Genomic DNA, 15,956 nt, shown 5'->3' on the forward strand with positions numbered 1-15,956 from the left:
CAGTAAAGGTAATACAGTTCTAGCCTGTAACTTTGGGATATTTCTAATGACATGGTAAGTGGCCATGACTTCAATTTCACATCTTTTGTAAAAGATGCCACTTCCAGTAGCACAGGGCCTCTATCATACTTGGGCATTAGCTGAGAACAGACTTACTCAGTGAAAGAGATATCATCTATTGAATTATCCACAACACTGAGGCTTCCCCATGCAACAACTGTTTAATTTAGTATATCTGACAAATTCACGACCTCTGGCGATATGGCCGTTGGCATAATCATGTACACACACACTTTTTATTTGTGCATATCCATATATATTACATATTTTCATTTTAGGGCTATTTGTGTCCAAATGAGTTTATTGCTACTCAGGGACCATTACCAGGAACAGTGGGTGATTTCTGGAGAATGGTGTGGGAAACTAGAGCAAAAACGCTTGTGATGCTTACACAATGTTTTGAAAAAGGACGGGTAAGTTATTGGCATATCAGTTAATAATGCATCTGATATATATATATATCAGGTTTATATATTTTCATTATTAATAAGCAGTATCCTCTGACTGCAGATAAGATGTCACCAATATTGGCCAGAAGACAACAAACCAGTGACTGTGTTTGGAGATATAGTGATCACCAAATTAGTGGAAGATATTCACATAGACTGGACTATCAGGGATCTAAAAATTGAAAGGGTAAGGGGAAAACTGAAAAAAGCTCCAGTGAATGAATGTCAAACGTGTTCCATCCTGCTCAGCTGTCCCTAAAATTTTTTCTTTTAATCCAAAATTTGCATCCATTGCATTGTTTGGTTTTCCTGAATTTTTTAATAATGTATTTGAGTTTAGGCACTTTTGAAAATTGTCGCCAGTTTATGTCTCATGGAACTAACCAGTCTCTAGTCTGCTGGGAGTCAGAGTTTCTATCTATGTCAATATCTTGTCTGGATGGAAGTAATTATCATTTGGCAGTGATAATCCCTTCAAATGCATCCCTCCCAGATAAAGCCTCCAAAGACAAGATCCTCTGGAATGGTGCAACTGGCTTGTATTGCGAACTATACAGCTGGCATAACCAGCTCAGGGAAATTCACCTCAGTACAAGTGGCTTTGAGGTCTTAACACCACTTGCACTTTTTTGACTGGCATAGGAGAGGTGGCCTGGATGCATCGATGCGGTCATGACCCACAACTATAGTTTCAACTTTTGGAACCATTAGCCACCAGTATAAATCAGAAGAGCACTTAGGCTCAGGAATCTGTCCTGCACACAGTGACCAACACCATCCTATGCCTTCTCTGAATCTCCAGCACAGTGTGCAATTCTGCCAGACCCTAAGATCTGACCCCACATGTCCAAATGTAAGGACACATTATCTTTTCTTGTTTATGTCCCATGCAAGTTTATGTGCCATGGAACTGACACTGAGTCTCTACTCTGCTAGGAAACAGGGGTGACAATTAGGCAACCTAATTAGATGGTTGCCTAATTCAACGTATGCAGTCACTGAAATGCACTACTCCTTAAATTGTGCCATTTATCAGTATGCCAATTAAGTAGCCTGTATTTATGTCTTTAACTTTGCTCTTTGTTTTAAACCCACAGACGGATGAATTATTGTTTGTTTGTTTGTTTAAGTTTCTTTCCATGAAAGTCGATACATACATATTGCATCCATAATCCCCTCACCTCATTGTACTTTACTAACATAGATTCAAATTGCCCTTGTGCACACGTTAAGAAGTCAGGGAATCACCTGCTGCTTTAATGTATTATCATAACTGTTGCAGTATAGTAGTCACTCACATATACTTTCCATCTGCTTTCTGGCCAAGAGTAATTGAAATTGAACCAGTTGGCTGCCTTGCCAGTAGCTAGTCAGTGTATGGAAGGGTCAGATGGAACACCTTGTCTGATTGAGTTTCAGCCAACTTTGCATATTGAGCTACTAGAAGACCTGGGAACATTTCAGCTTGTAATCTGCAAATTGGACCCAGGTCCCTTCTGGCTTGTAAAGTCAAGCTCCTGCTGGCTGAGGTCATTAACACTTCCCCATGGGTGGACTGCAGCCAACTTCCCACAAACAACAGTCATTAAACCCATGCAGAAGCTCAAACCTTTCTCTTTAGGTAAGGTTAGTAAGAAGAATTGGCTAGGGAAATGCAGCTATTTCAGTGCACTTCACTTCTAGGTCTAATATGGATCTGTTTCAAAATTCTAATACAGAACTGGTATCTTATTTGTGTTTGCCAGCACGGAGATTGTATGATGGTACGTCAGTGTAATTTTACTGCCTGGCCTGAACATGGGGTCCCCGAAACTACAGCACCATTAATCCATTTTGTCAAGCTGATCCGTGCAAGTCGAGCACATGATAACACACCTATGGTTGTTCACTGCAGGTAAGCAGAGAAATAAGCACATAGGTGAAATCGGTTTAAAGTGTAATACCATGTAAGTGAATATTAGAACTCAGGAAAGCTGCCACTTTGATAGCAGTGGGGGGAAAAGAATGCTGTTTTATTCCATAATATAGCTGCAGTGCAAGTTTCCCAAGCAATGTTTCTCAACCCTTTCTGGAGGTAGAAGACCAGTTTATGCTTTGCTTTCATCCCATGCAATCCAGCTGATATGTCAGTGAAAGAGTTATTCCAGTATTTACCATAAAGTCACATTAAAGTTCACTTCAGATTTCCTGGTTACTTTAAATAGAAGATATCTGCATGGTAACACTTGACAGATGTTGACTTTTTAATGACTTCTATCATAATTATAGCTTTTTTATGGAAGAAGTGTTGAACAGTTTATTTAAAATCTGCATATCATGTTTTATCAGAACACAGAAACTATATAGGAATAAGTAGAAAATGGAGACTTGAATAGGAGGTTGTTCCTACAGTCCTGTTCATATTCAGAGGCCAGATTTCAAACTTGGATCCTAAAAATAGATGCTCAGATCTACATATAGGGACCTAAATAAATGGTCTGGTTGTCAGAGGTGTTCCGTTCTCATGGGTACGCCTCTGGCGACAAATGCCTGGGAGGTCGACAAATGCCTTTGATGTCGACCGTGGAGCGTCCAGACTAGCGCGCTGAGCCGACAAACAGCTGATCGGCTCAGCATGACAGCCATTTAAATTCCCTCTTCCCTTCTCCCAATACAACCCCAACACTAGAGGCTAATGGAAGTGGCAGCTACACTGACTCTATGCTTCTGAGGATGCCCAGTGCTGGGGGTTGTCCCCAAATGGGAGCTAGAGCCACATTCCATCCCCTTTACACTTCACAGAGATGCAAAGCCAGCCCATACTAAGGATGTTCCCTTGCTTGTGTTACTATGAGCTTGCAGCAGCAACACATTTTCTCATAACCACAGGATTCATTTATTATAATACTATTTAGCAGAACTCCTCCACATGTGGCAGCTTCTACAGAGTGCAGTCACACATTTGCTGAGCAAACATGATCATGTTACTCCTGCCCAGCATTTTCACATAGCTTGCTTATAAATGTGGGAATGATTTAAGGTAACCCTGTTAATTTTCAAACCTTTTAATTAAGAAGAACAACCCTAGTCACAAGAGTGTTGGACTTGTCACTTCAGCGTAGCTATCCATTCCCACCTTTTTTCAAAAGGTTTTTCTTGTGTAATAATTCACTAAATAGAAGTCCGCTTTGTTTTGTTTTATTTTTTAATAGAAATACACCAAGGAATCCAGGTTTCAAGGTTTGCAGAACATTGTAATTGCAGTTTTGCATTCAAACCAGCAGTTTTTCAGGATTCATAGAAAAGCTTTTTGGGTCTCTCATCCCTACAATTTGCTAAATAGGGACTTTTCAAAGTAACAGCTCCTCATGAATCAGGCGTTGTCTTTGCAAAACCAAAGCCAGGTCATAGTTCAGATCTAGATTCCATTTTGTCCCAGACAACAAAGATCCTGAGTGAGAGGGTGGACAAAGGTTCTAAGTTCTGGCCCAATTTTCTTTTCACAATAAATTTGTTTTCAAGGCTTTGAATTCATAGATTCCAAGATTCCATAGATTCATAGATTCATAGATTTCAAGGCTAGATGGGACCATGATGATCACTTAGACTGACCTCCTGGATAGTATAGGCCACTAAACTGATCTTTTCCTAGAGTATATGAAAGACATCCAATTTTGATTTTAAAATTATCAGTAGTAGAGAATCAATGACTGCCCTTGGAAAATTGTTACAATGGCTAATTACCATTTTTTCTGCTATTTATTGGTACCTTTGAACCCCTTGCTCCATTCCTTTGAAGAAGTGGGTTGTGCCCACAAAAGCCCATGATACTATCTATATTTTTTGTTTGTCTCTAAGGTGCTGCAGAACCATTCATTGTTTTTTAAGTTTTACCATAAAAAATGTAAGCCTTATTTTCAATCTGAATTTATTTAGCTTCAACTTGCAGCAACTATATAGATATAATTACAAATCTTCAATATAGATTCTACTGTATTGAAGATTTGTAATTTATATCTATTAAAATAATTACCGTATAAACTATATTTTATTATGTATATGTTCTTTACAGTGCTGGAGTTGGAAGAACTGGGGTTTATATTGCACTTGACCACTTAGCACAACATATAAATGATCATGATTTTGTGGACATCTATGGACTTGTAGCTGAGCTAAGAAGTGAAAGAATGTGCATGGTACAGAACTTGGTAAGACACAGAATTTATACACATCCTATTTTAAGAAATCATTTTGTTCTCCGAAATACTGAGCACCAAAGCTTGTGAAAATCAGCCTTACTGTAAAATTTCTAGTATCTCTGCTCCCTGCTGAATTGGAAGCATTATACAAGTAGTCTTTCTTTAGGTCTTTTGACACTTCAACTCCAAACAAGAAGTACAAAAAAGAAAGGTAATATTTGTAAAGAGTAAATCAAACATTCTCAGACTTTTTAAAAAGGTTGTTTTTATTTTAATTTTGGGTGAAGGTTCAGGTATTTTTTAAGCCAAAACAGATTTGCTCACATCTTATTATTTATTGACTTCTTTCTGGCATGTAAGTTCATATAAATATAGCACTTCATCCTCCAAACACATGCTTAACTTCAATAGTCCCATCAACTGTCTTATTTTAAATTGGCTTAAATAAGATTATATGAATAAATTCTTATGTACTCTTTAGTAGTTATAAGTTTTTTAAGAGCCTTCTGTCATCCTAAAATTAAATATATTTTATTTAGTGTTCATATGCAAGGTGAATGCAAGTTATGAAAGAGAAAAATAATTGAACTACTAGTAAAAGGACTATCCTAGCTTTAGAGATCTTGGCACGTGCTGCTTTCTATGGATCGCTGGTGGAATTTAAAGCTGCCCTTAGCTCCCTAGTTCAGGGGTAATCCTTTTGCCGTGCCCAGGCTATTAGTTTTAATAGCATTAACTAATTCAATACAGCTCTTAAACTGTATTAAACTGTATTGTGAGAACCACCAGTACTCCCTAGAAACTAAGTTGATAACATGGTACGGATTCGTGCTGCCTATTTGCAGTGGTTAAAATTGTAAGCAATTCCTGTAGTTGCCTCAAGGTTGTTATATAATCATGAGCTGAAACTCTGGCTCCATTGAAGTCAGTTGGTAAATCTACAGAGCTTCATTGTGCTGCTGTACATGTGGACCCTTCTGATGTGCACTAGATGCATGCATTGATCTACGCCAGTTTCAAAGAGGAGTACAGTACAGTGCACCAGGGAACTTTTAATGCTCACCAGAAGGATCCAAAGAGACAGTTAGTATGCAGCATGCTGGAGTACTATAGAGTCACATCCCAGCTTGCTGTGCAATGGGTGTTCATGTAGATATGTCATATGAAACAAAGTTTGTTCAGTTTGGGAAGCCTTTCTGCTGTGTCCACATGGGATCAGAGAATATGAAAAGTGAGAGGTGTGTAAAGTTAGTTTGACCTTTCCACTTGAAACTATAAATCTGAGATTTCAGGATCTTTGAAACCACTCCACCACACATGGTGGAAATGCCCCTACTGGAGGAGGAATTAAAAGGCAGAAGACCAGTTCATTTAGTGAAAGTGGCAGATCAGGGAAGAGAGCAGACCTGCAACCTGCAGCTCCAGTAGAAGAGAGTGGAAGGAAGGCAGAAATCTTTCCCTAAGACAACTGTTCAAATGTCCTTCCCTGCAGGAAAGGAGGATCTGTATCAGAGTCAGCTGGAGAGGGAAGCATGCCCCTTCCTCCTCATATAAACTCTGGACTTTGGCAATCCTCTTTATTTTTTGTTTGGACTGCCCTAGCCAGGCAAAACCCTAGGACTGAACTGGCCCAGGAGTCCATACCATAGGTGGAAGCAGTTGGCAGCAGAGAAGGAGAGCTCATGCTGCACGCCACCACCAGAAGGTGCTCTGAGGTGAGCGAGTACCATTCACACTGCCTTAACCCAGTTGGTGACTGTGGGACAGTTGTAGGAGGAGATAGGAAGAGGCCCAGAGAGGTCTGTCAGATCACTAAAAGCCCTCTAATGGCCCTGATTCAGAGCCCAATGGAATGGAAGGGCCCAGGCTCCCCTACTCACACAACCCCCCTGCAGGTCACAAGCCTTAACCCGGACCACAAGGTGACATTACCTGACCAACCAATCCCAGAGTGAGGAGACTTAAATATAGCACATGTAGCTCAGTGAGAAAATAAAAACTCCTATCACTGGGTTTTCACTGTGATGAGGAGCACTGGAACTGGTGGTCTTAGACTCTTCACTGCAAATCACATCATCTAAATGGCCTCAGTTGGAGGCCATTCAGTGGAGACCTCACAGAACCAAGCTACTGCAAATGAAAAAGGCAATAAATAAGGACAAGACTTATTTTAAAAAATACGTTTGTCACTTCTGCTCACCTCCGTGCTTATAGATTCTGCAGAGGTCAGAAATGGAAGTGTCAAAATGTAACATGAGGAGTAGAACAGTGATTAATAGTGATTTCAAAGGCAAAAAGTATTTAACATTGTTACTTCTGTATAATACTGGCAGCATCAGGAGAGAGCTTGTTCTTGTCCACCTCCAAATAAAAATATAAAAATAAAAAAATCAGCCTCTCCTTAAATTGTAGGAGTGAATTAAAATAAATGTCACCATTTCTTTCCATATTTATAACACTGAAATTGTTTTACTTTTGCAGACCATTGTGTTGCAATTCTAAACTTGCTTACACAGGGTATGATTAAGAAAAAGCCTAACATAACTGTGTAGGGAAATAGGAGCAGGGACTCCCTCCTGCCAGCCCAACTACCTGACTTATTTCTAGGTGCTGGATTGTGCAGGGGCTGAGCAAAAGACACTATCCCTGGAGAGAGGCAGGGGCTAGACAGAATCACGACTTGACCCCTCCCCCCCCTTGTTCCACACCTCACACAATACTTTGTGTCAGCCCCAGTATAAGATTTTGCCAGGTGTCTGTTTTTTGACTGAATGTAGAAAAAGGACCCTGGTGGTGCCAGTCAGCACCACTGAGGCTACATCTAGACCACAAAGGTAAGTTGAAAAAGATACATACATTGCAAATTGCAATTTGCATATCTTTTTCCGCTTTTCTGGCAAAAGAGGCTTTTCCGTAATTTGATGTGTCTACACGATGCCAAATTTCAGAAAAACCTGCTTTTTCAACACGCCCCTTATGCCTTGTAGAATGAAGTTTACAGGGATGGTGAAAGAGCACATCCGAATTTTTTTCAGAAAAGCGGAAAAGCAGACGTGTTCCTTGGACACAGCATTGCTTTTCCAGGATACCGGGAAAAGCACTGCAGTCTAGACATAGCCTGATTGGAGCTTTATCCCGCTGCTTGAGCCTTTCATTGTAGAAGGGAAAGGCTCTGGCAGCAGGAGGTCAGGGGGAAACTACATTGCTAAAAGTAGTAGTGTGGACATGCCATCTCCCTGCTTGGGCATGTAGAGAGTGGTACAGGATATGTACCTTAGAGTTCAGGAATATGGAGCACTCTACTTGCCTACGCCATGGTTTACCATCTACTCTCCTATATATACCAGTGATAGCCAAGTGGGTGTTTTCTCTGTATACATCACCACAAAGACTCTTCAGGGGTGCTTCAGCTACACACAATCCCTTATTCTGAGCTATCCAGTAGAACCTCAAAGTTCCAAATGAAGGTCTTTCATAACGCTAAACAAAACATTATGGTTGTTCTTTTAAAAGTTTACAGCTGAACACTGGCCTAATACAGCTTTGTAACTTTATTGTTCGGAAGAAAAAACGATGCTTTTAACCATCTTAATGTAAACAAAACAAACACAGAAACAGTTTTCTTACCTTGTCAAATCTTTTTTAAAACTTTTTTTTAAGTTTATGTTTAACACAGTACGCTAGTGTATTTGCTCTTTTTCCTCTGCTGCTGCCAAATTGCAGACTTCCGGTTCCAAATGAGGTGTGTGGTTGACCAACCCGTTCATAAATCTAGGGTTCTTAACTCTGAAGTTCTACTATATGTAAAATGCACAGTCTAGTCCCTAATGAAAGTGGGTTCTTTTTTCTCAGGGATAGACCCTACTAACAGGTTTTTCCACACATTATGTGCTCTCCTCGATCCCTTTTCCTGCCCCAGTGGGAATTTCAGAAAGGTTTTTAGTGCATACAACTTATAGCTGCGTTGCCACAACATACTTTATAGCTTTTGGGGTTCAGAATCCGAATAGTACCAACTATTTAAACAATTCATGTTGCAGTAACATCAGCCTGTCAGGTCAAAGCTTGTATTTGCCTGATGGATCCATTACAGAACAAGATATCTTCCCCAAAAAGGATTTACTACAATAGATATTTTGAAGCAATCGCATTCTATCATGTCAATAAACATTTCAGGAAACAAAATATGCAAAAAATGTTCATTGCTCTTATGTACTTTAGCAGCTCTGAAAGATTATTATGTTAGTTATCTATGGCTGAGAATTATTTATGACAGTTTTATTTATTCTAAAATATAAAATTAATGAACAGAAGTTACACTAAACTATTAAGAGTTTTATTCCAATGCAAAAAACCAAGGAAATCAACATTTTTATTTCTTAGTTGGTTCTCAGAACTACCTCTGCAACAGACATCTATCTTTAGAAGCTATTTGTTTTTTCCTCTCGGGAACAGGTCACATATCAAGTGAATGGAATTTAGTGGATTTTTTGCATTTGACTGCTCCCTGCTGGCTTTCAGCATGCTAGGAGGGAGGAAAGTTTCTTGAATTAAGTGCTTTATGTATAAGATTCAGCTTCTTCAGTCTGAGTCAAATGTTGAAAAACAAGCTGAACACATTTTAAATATACAACTAGCTTTGAGGGAATGGTATGTTTCAGTCTATTATCTTCAGTTATAACTTAAAAAACAACAAATTGTCTAGCAGCACCTTAAAGACTAACAAAACATGTAGATGGTATCATGAGCTTTTGTGGGCACAACCCATTAAGAAGTGGGTTTTGCCCACAAAAGCTCACAATACCATTTATACTTCATGTTTTGTTAGTCTTTAAGGTGCTACTAGACTATTTGTTGCTTTTTAAGTTTTTCCTGTTACACACTAACTTGGCTACCTGTCTGAATCTTCAGTTATGTTTGGAATAATTTTATATAGTTGACTGAGCATAGTAATTAACATGTTTGTAGATTAATAATTTACTAATTATTAAATCATTAAATTATACAATCTCAATAAGGCATACTCAGAAAGTAAGTAGTAAAATATTTTATTATAATATTAATAAAATAATTAATTATCAAAACTGAATCTGATTTCCAAAGAGTCGGAATAAGTTGCTAAAGATTCAGAAGTTATATAGATTTTATTCAAAATTGCTTTAAAATATTTTGCTATTAAAAGCAAATCGTTAATTCTAAATTCAAGTATCCTCTAACTTTTACATCCTACAGGCACAATATATTTTTTTGCATCAGTGTGTTTTGGACCTGTTGACAAGCAAAGGAAATAGTCAGTCCATATGTTTTGTAAATTATTCAGCACTGCAAAAGATGGACTCTTTGGATGCCATGGAAGGTAAGTAGATATAGATTGTTCCAAAGTTTGGGTTTTTTTTCCCTAGCAGGTGCATTGATTTGTTAATATCAATAAGCAGACTTTGACAAGCACTTGGAAGCTTGATAAGTGCAAAGTTATGGCTTTCTGCTGCCCTTTAACCCAGATTATTGTATCAGTTATTGCTCAAACTATTTATATTTTTCCACAGAAATTGTTTCAAATACATATTAACAGTTGTCAGTAATTAGTTAATGGTCAATTAAAAGGCAGTTTAATTTAATTATTCATTTCTATTGTAGGTGATGTGGAACTTGAATGGGAAGAAACAACTATGTAAATATTCAAAACAAAGATCATCAGATCTTGAAAACACAAATGATATTTTCTAAGCTTAGGGGCCAAAACAAATCCCCTTATTCTAATGAATTTTAAATTATAATTAAAAAAAATAGTTGAAATGGTTTATTTTCTATCAACGTGCCTTCATAAATTATTTTATGCAAATAACTGAGCAATAGTGATTAGTAATACTTTTGCCCAGGTTGTAGTTCTGTTATATAAATAATTCAGTATGCATTTAAATTAGAAGTATATTATCAACAAATACCCTTTCCCCCCAGTTATCTTGTAAAAGCTTTAAAATGAGCCAAATGTGAAGAAAAATGTTCATATTTCCTAGTGTGCATAATTCAGTGTGAATTTGCTGTATTTTGTTTGGTTTTGAGTAAAAGCTTGAATTCTTTGACACAGTCATGTTAGTTTGGCCTCCAGGGTGTTGACAATTCTTGTGGATTACTTCCAACACTGTCACAATGATCTTTACCTAAATGTATGTTCTTGTGTTCTAAATCTACTGTTTTATGAGTGCTAGGATATCATCTCATGATCCTGAACAGCTGAAGAGTCACCCCCTGACACTGCAAGGATTATTCAGCTTTTACACAGCACACAGTAGCTCTTCAGGGATACTTGGGGCTATTTAAGCTAACTTATGATCACCCGGTTGTTGTTTTAAATGTTGTTAGTGGTTGCACAGGCTTGATGATGAAGAAAAGATCTCACATTCCAAACTACTTTTGTTAAAACTGAAAGAAAAAAATAAAGTTTTACATGTATTATGCATTATAGTGTATGGAAGCTTGATTTGAGTAATGTTCTTTATACTTCCGTTTCAATGACATGAATACAATCTCAATAAGGCATACAGTACTCACAAATTAAGTATTAAAATATTTTATTATTCAAGTGTATAATCAAACTTTGTAGCCTTCGGCTGTGTCTAGACTGCAGGCTTCTTTCGAAAGAGCCTCTTTCGAAAGCATCTTTCGAAAGAGCCTCTTTCGAAAGATCGCGTCTAGACAGCAGGCAGATCTTTCGATAGAGGAAATCCGCTTTTTCGAAAGAGAGCACCCAGCGAGTCTGGATGCTCTCTTTCGAAGACGGCCTCTTTACATTGTAGAACGCCTTCTTTCGAAAGAGGAACTTTCGAAAGAAGGCGTTCTTCCTCGTGAAACGAGGTTTACCGCCATCGAAAGAAAAGCCGCGTTCTTTTGAAATAATTTCGAAAGAACGCGGCTTGAGTCTGGACGCAGGGGAAGTTCTTTCGAAAAAAGGGTACTTTTTTCGAAAGAACCCCTGAGTGTGGACACGGCCTTCACATTGACACAAAATAAGTCACTGAAGCCTTTGAAATACATGGCTGACAATACCTTGTGTTGGCACAATTCCAGAGAGCAATGATTAATAAAGCCCAAATACTCAGCTCCTATTGCTGCATCATCAAGGATAGATCCCAGGATGAAATGGAAGAGACAGGAGGCTCTCAATCAAGTAGCAAAGCCTAGACTGATAAAGAAGAGGGCCATAGGAAAATAATCTTACCATACATTTGGATTTTACTAGGAGTCCCAATGCTTTGTTGATATTCATAGCTTTGCACGGATACATTTTTAAATAGCATGTAAGGAACATAAATGTTCTATACAAACCAATAATAATATTAAATTGTGGCCTGAGTACTCAAGGAGAAAACTACCTGAGTAGGAAAAACAGTAAGGAAACTATAGAAGGTTCTCTTTGTAGAGCTCTCATGTTTGCAATATGGAGAAGGAGCTTCCAGCCAGTGCGGGGGTTGGGGAGGTGGAGCATGACAAGTGGCACAACTTACCAACTATGAGGAGCCTCAGGTAAATTAGCCCAAACCCTCTGCAAGTTGGGACACCAGCAAGGAATATAAGCACTCTGAGTATGTACCTGATCTATATGTAACAGAAAATTAAGTGGACTCTAAGGCTATGTATACACTACCAAGTTATTTCAAAATAATAACTCCCAAAATAACTATTTCAAAATAAGTGTATTCCTCTTCACAAGCAGGAGTTGTTATTTCAAAATAACAAGTCCATTATTTTGAAATAACATGCTTGGTAGTTTAGAGGTTTCCCTTGTTATTTCAAAATAGGGAGGATTATTTTGCAATAACTCCCCAGTGTAAAAGATGCCCTTACTTACTGGCTGTGTCTACACTGCACCCTTTTTCCGGAAAAGGGATGCAGATGAGACAAGTCGGAATTGCAAATGAAGTGGGGATTTAAATTTTCCCCGCTTCATTTGTATAAACATGGCTGCCACTTTTTTCCGGCTCGGGGCTTTGCCGGAAAAAAGCGCCAGTCTAGATGGGGATCTTTCAGAAAATAAAGCCTTTTCCGAAAGGTCCCTTATTCCTCTTAAAATCAGGAATAGGGGACCTTTCGGAAAAGGCTTTATTTTCCGAAAGATCCCCGTCTAGACTGGCGCTTTTTTCTGGCAAAGCCCCGAGCCGGAAAAAAGCGGCAGCCATGTTCATGCAAATGGAGCAGGGGATATGTAAATCCCTGCTTCATTTGCAATTGCGATGTGTCTAATTTGCATCCCTTTTCCGGGAAAGGGGTGCAGTGTAGACACAACCACTGTGTATACTAAACAAACAGGGTTGTATCGTAAACTTTAGTAAGGATCTGGTTCCTTTTTACAATCTGATGGGTTGGTACAGATTGTAAATTAGAAGAGGCCTTTTGTAAATAGGCAGAGTGTGTCAGGTACCTCAAATGACCATTATAAGTAACACTGAGGGAGGGGAAGAGGGTCGTCTGATGACATTTTAGAGAACTATTTTTTGGAAACTGTCTTTCAGGAAGACTGACAGTATTTCAGTGTCACCTGTTAACCTGAAGGAAAATAATGCCTTTTAAAGCCAATAGAAGAGGTGATGTCTGCAGCTGTTCAGATTTCTGGCAAACTAGTCTGTAAAGCTCTAGTTTCATTTGGTTTATATGAAACATGTGTTCTTCATTTCTTATACATATGTATAAAGTATTTAGACAAATTACTTAGAAGGGTCCTACAGATGTTTTTCATGATTATATTTGTACTTGGTAGCAGTATGTTTAACCCTGTGATAAATTGACATTATTGATTCATAGTCTTGTAACCACAGTGCTAGAATAAAAGTATGTTAATAATTTCCATAATTATATTTTTGCAAGATCTAATTAGCCCGGAGCAGCTTGCAGGTGAACTCTCCAATGTTTCAGAAATGATATTTTTTTTTTGTATTTTATCAAATTGACTCCTATGGAGATTCTTGCATCTTTCTGAATTGGTCGCTCTCAATGACTAGATTCAAAGGAACACTGTTCTGACAATCCAGTATGACACATCTTATGTTTCTGTGATTATGTTAAAGCCAGAAAGCTTTAAAATGTTTTAAATATTTCATTGTACAGTTTCATGTATTGGTAATCCCTCAGTCAGAATTCTCATATATGGCTATGCACATGACTGCATAGTCCAAATTCTGATGTACAGAGTCAGCCGTATTGAGGGCATGCAAACATTTATGCAGTTTTATGGTGCCTTTCGCGTACCACCAGCAGATAATTTCATAGATCCTGCTCAGATTTGTCGCACATGGATCTTATCAGAGACGATCAGTGAGTCCTGTTGTCAGCTATTTGCTCAAGTTCATTGGGATTGATGCGAGCCACCTGGAGACTGCTCTTGAGATCATCTCTGAAGTGCTTATGTGGATGACCCTTTTTCTCTTGCCCTGACTCTGCTCTCCACACAAGATGTGTTTTGTGAGGTGGAAGTTCTCCATTCTGGAGGTATGCCTGGTCAACCTAAGTTTTGCTTTCAAAAACATTTCCTCAATGTTGCTTGTGTTTGCTGTTTCAAGGACCTTAATAGTGGTCACTCTGTCCTGCCAGGCAGAGGGAATGCATGTGAAATTGTGTAAGCTGTTTAATGTGATGTATATAAAAAGTACGTCTCAGATCTGTACAGGAGAGATGTTAGGAGTTGGATCACTGCACTGTAGATCTTCAATTTGGTGGAAAGATGTATGTTGGTTAAGAAATTTTGTTCAAAGTCAGCTAAGGGTCTATATAGCTTTATTAATTCTGGAGGACAATATTTCTTTATCAAGAGAACCATCACGTGAGATGATGTTGCCCAAATACTTGAACTGAGCCACAGTTTTCAGGTGAGTAACTTGAATGAAGACAACTGGCACTTGTTCCTGCCTGCAACCTGCGGTACAGGCAGGAGTTCCAGAATATGCGGACATCATGTGCCCGCCCAGACCATCCGACACAAATGTCCGTAAAGTGTCCCAGTGGTCGACCAGGGTCTGCAGCACCATGGAATAGTAGCCCTTCCTGTTTATAAACTTGGCTGCTCAATGGGGCGGTGCACGGATTGCGATGTGTGTCCCATCAAGGGCTTCTCCACAGTTTGGGAATCCAAGGGTGGCAAACCCAGCAATGATGTTGTCCAGGTCCCTGAGACAGATGAGCCTCTTAGCAGCTCCTCATTGATGGCCCTCACCATGAGACAGACAAACAGAAACTAGGGAGTTAGATAGGTTACCTAAGCACTTGGGAGTAGAACCCTTCCCGCACCAACCCACCCCTCCCCTTGTCAGGATGCCCCCTCCCCCGCATCAGTGCAGGGGTGGCCGAGGAGTGGCCTCCAAGAGCCACTTCATCCTCCACTCCCTCTTGTCCTTGCGTGGCAGTCCCCCTTTTTCAACCCTCCCCTCAGCAGGTCCTGTCCCCCGAAAGTGACTTGCCTCCATCAAGACGGCTCCAACAGTAGACCTCCCCACACCAAACTGGTGTCCCACAGAGAGGTAGCTATCGGAGGTGGCCAGCTTCCACAGGGTGATTGCAACCCACTTCTGCAGGGGGGTGTTGGGCCACAGGTGGGTGTCCTGATGTTCCAGAGCAGGGGAAAGCCAGGCACACAGCTCCTGGAATGTGGCCTTCTGCACCCGGAAGTTGGGAGCCAGTGGTTGTTGTCCAACAGCTGCATGACAAGCCAGTCCCACCAGTCCGAACTCGTCTCGTGTCTCTAAATCTTCCTGTCCCCAAAAAAGTTTGGGGGCAAGGGCAGAGTGCCTGCATCCTAGAGGAGGGTCTCCTCGGTGTGGTCTGGGTCCGCATAGGGCAGAGATTCATGACAGAGTCATGCAGATGCAGCAGAAGCTGCAGTATGGCAGCGTGGGGTCATCGCCTGCCATGGGGCAGCTCAGGCTCCTTGGCCAAATAAAAGGTGAAAAGCAGAAAAAAAAACCCAGAAAATAAACTGTTGTGGCATCGAGGAAGCCAGGCAACCAGAGCAAGCACTGCAGCTGCTTTGCTTTCCGTCTAGGACGTAGGCAAGCCAGAAGCAAGAGCAGAGCACGGCTGTCTAAGGGAATCCCTTTAAGCAAGCGTCTCTGCAAAGTGCAGGCAGCAGCACCTGGATATAAAGGCTACCCCCATGCCCTGCCAGAAGCACTTCCAGGTGCCTTCTTTTTTCAACAGAGCGTCCGGAAATCTGGACACTCTTTTTTGAAAAAGCAGATTGATTTTTCAATCCTCATAATGTAATCTAGACGCTCTGTTTCGA

At 39.8% G+C, this 15,956-nt stretch overlaps 1 protein-coding gene and 1 long non-coding RNA gene across 9 annotated transcripts in view; one reads left to right on the forward strand and one right to left on the reverse strand.

The window, feature by feature from the left end:
* The window catches only part of PTPRQ (protein tyrosine phosphatase receptor type Q), a 207,932-nt gene extending 196,787 nt beyond the window's left edge, over positions 1–11,145 (forward strand). For 6 of the 8 annotated variants that reach the window (XM_075932438.2, XM_089780073.1, XM_075932410.2 and 3 more), the window contains 6 exons: positions 339–473; positions 571–696; positions 2,255–2,403; positions 4,561–4,696; positions 9,920–10,043; positions 10,325–11,145. In XM_075932438.2, coding sequence (XP_075788553.2) covers positions 339–473; positions 571–696; positions 2,255–2,403; positions 4,561–4,696; positions 9,920–10,043; positions 10,325–10,362 — 708 coding nt within the window. In that variant the 3' untranslated portion in view covers positions 10,363–11,145. Of the gene's footprint in view, positions 1–338; positions 474–554; positions 697–2,254; positions 2,404–4,560; positions 4,697–9,919; positions 10,044–10,324 lie in introns of those variants that run through there. The other 2 variants (XM_075932428.2, XM_089780110.1) reach the window with 2 other exon arrangements.
* Positions 1–15,956, reverse strand: part of LOC142829952 (uncharacterized) — an 84,469-nt gene that overhangs the window by 52,899 nt on the left and 15,614 nt on the right. The gene's annotated exons all lie outside the window — the stretch shown is intronic.

This window comes from Pelodiscus sinensis, chromosome 1, assembly GCF_052426305.1.
Source record: "Pelodiscus sinensis isolate ZL-2025 chromosome 1, ASM5242630v1, whole genome shotgun sequence".
Taxonomy (NCBI): domain Eukaryota; kingdom Metazoa; phylum Chordata; order Testudines; family Trionychidae; genus Pelodiscus; species Pelodiscus sinensis.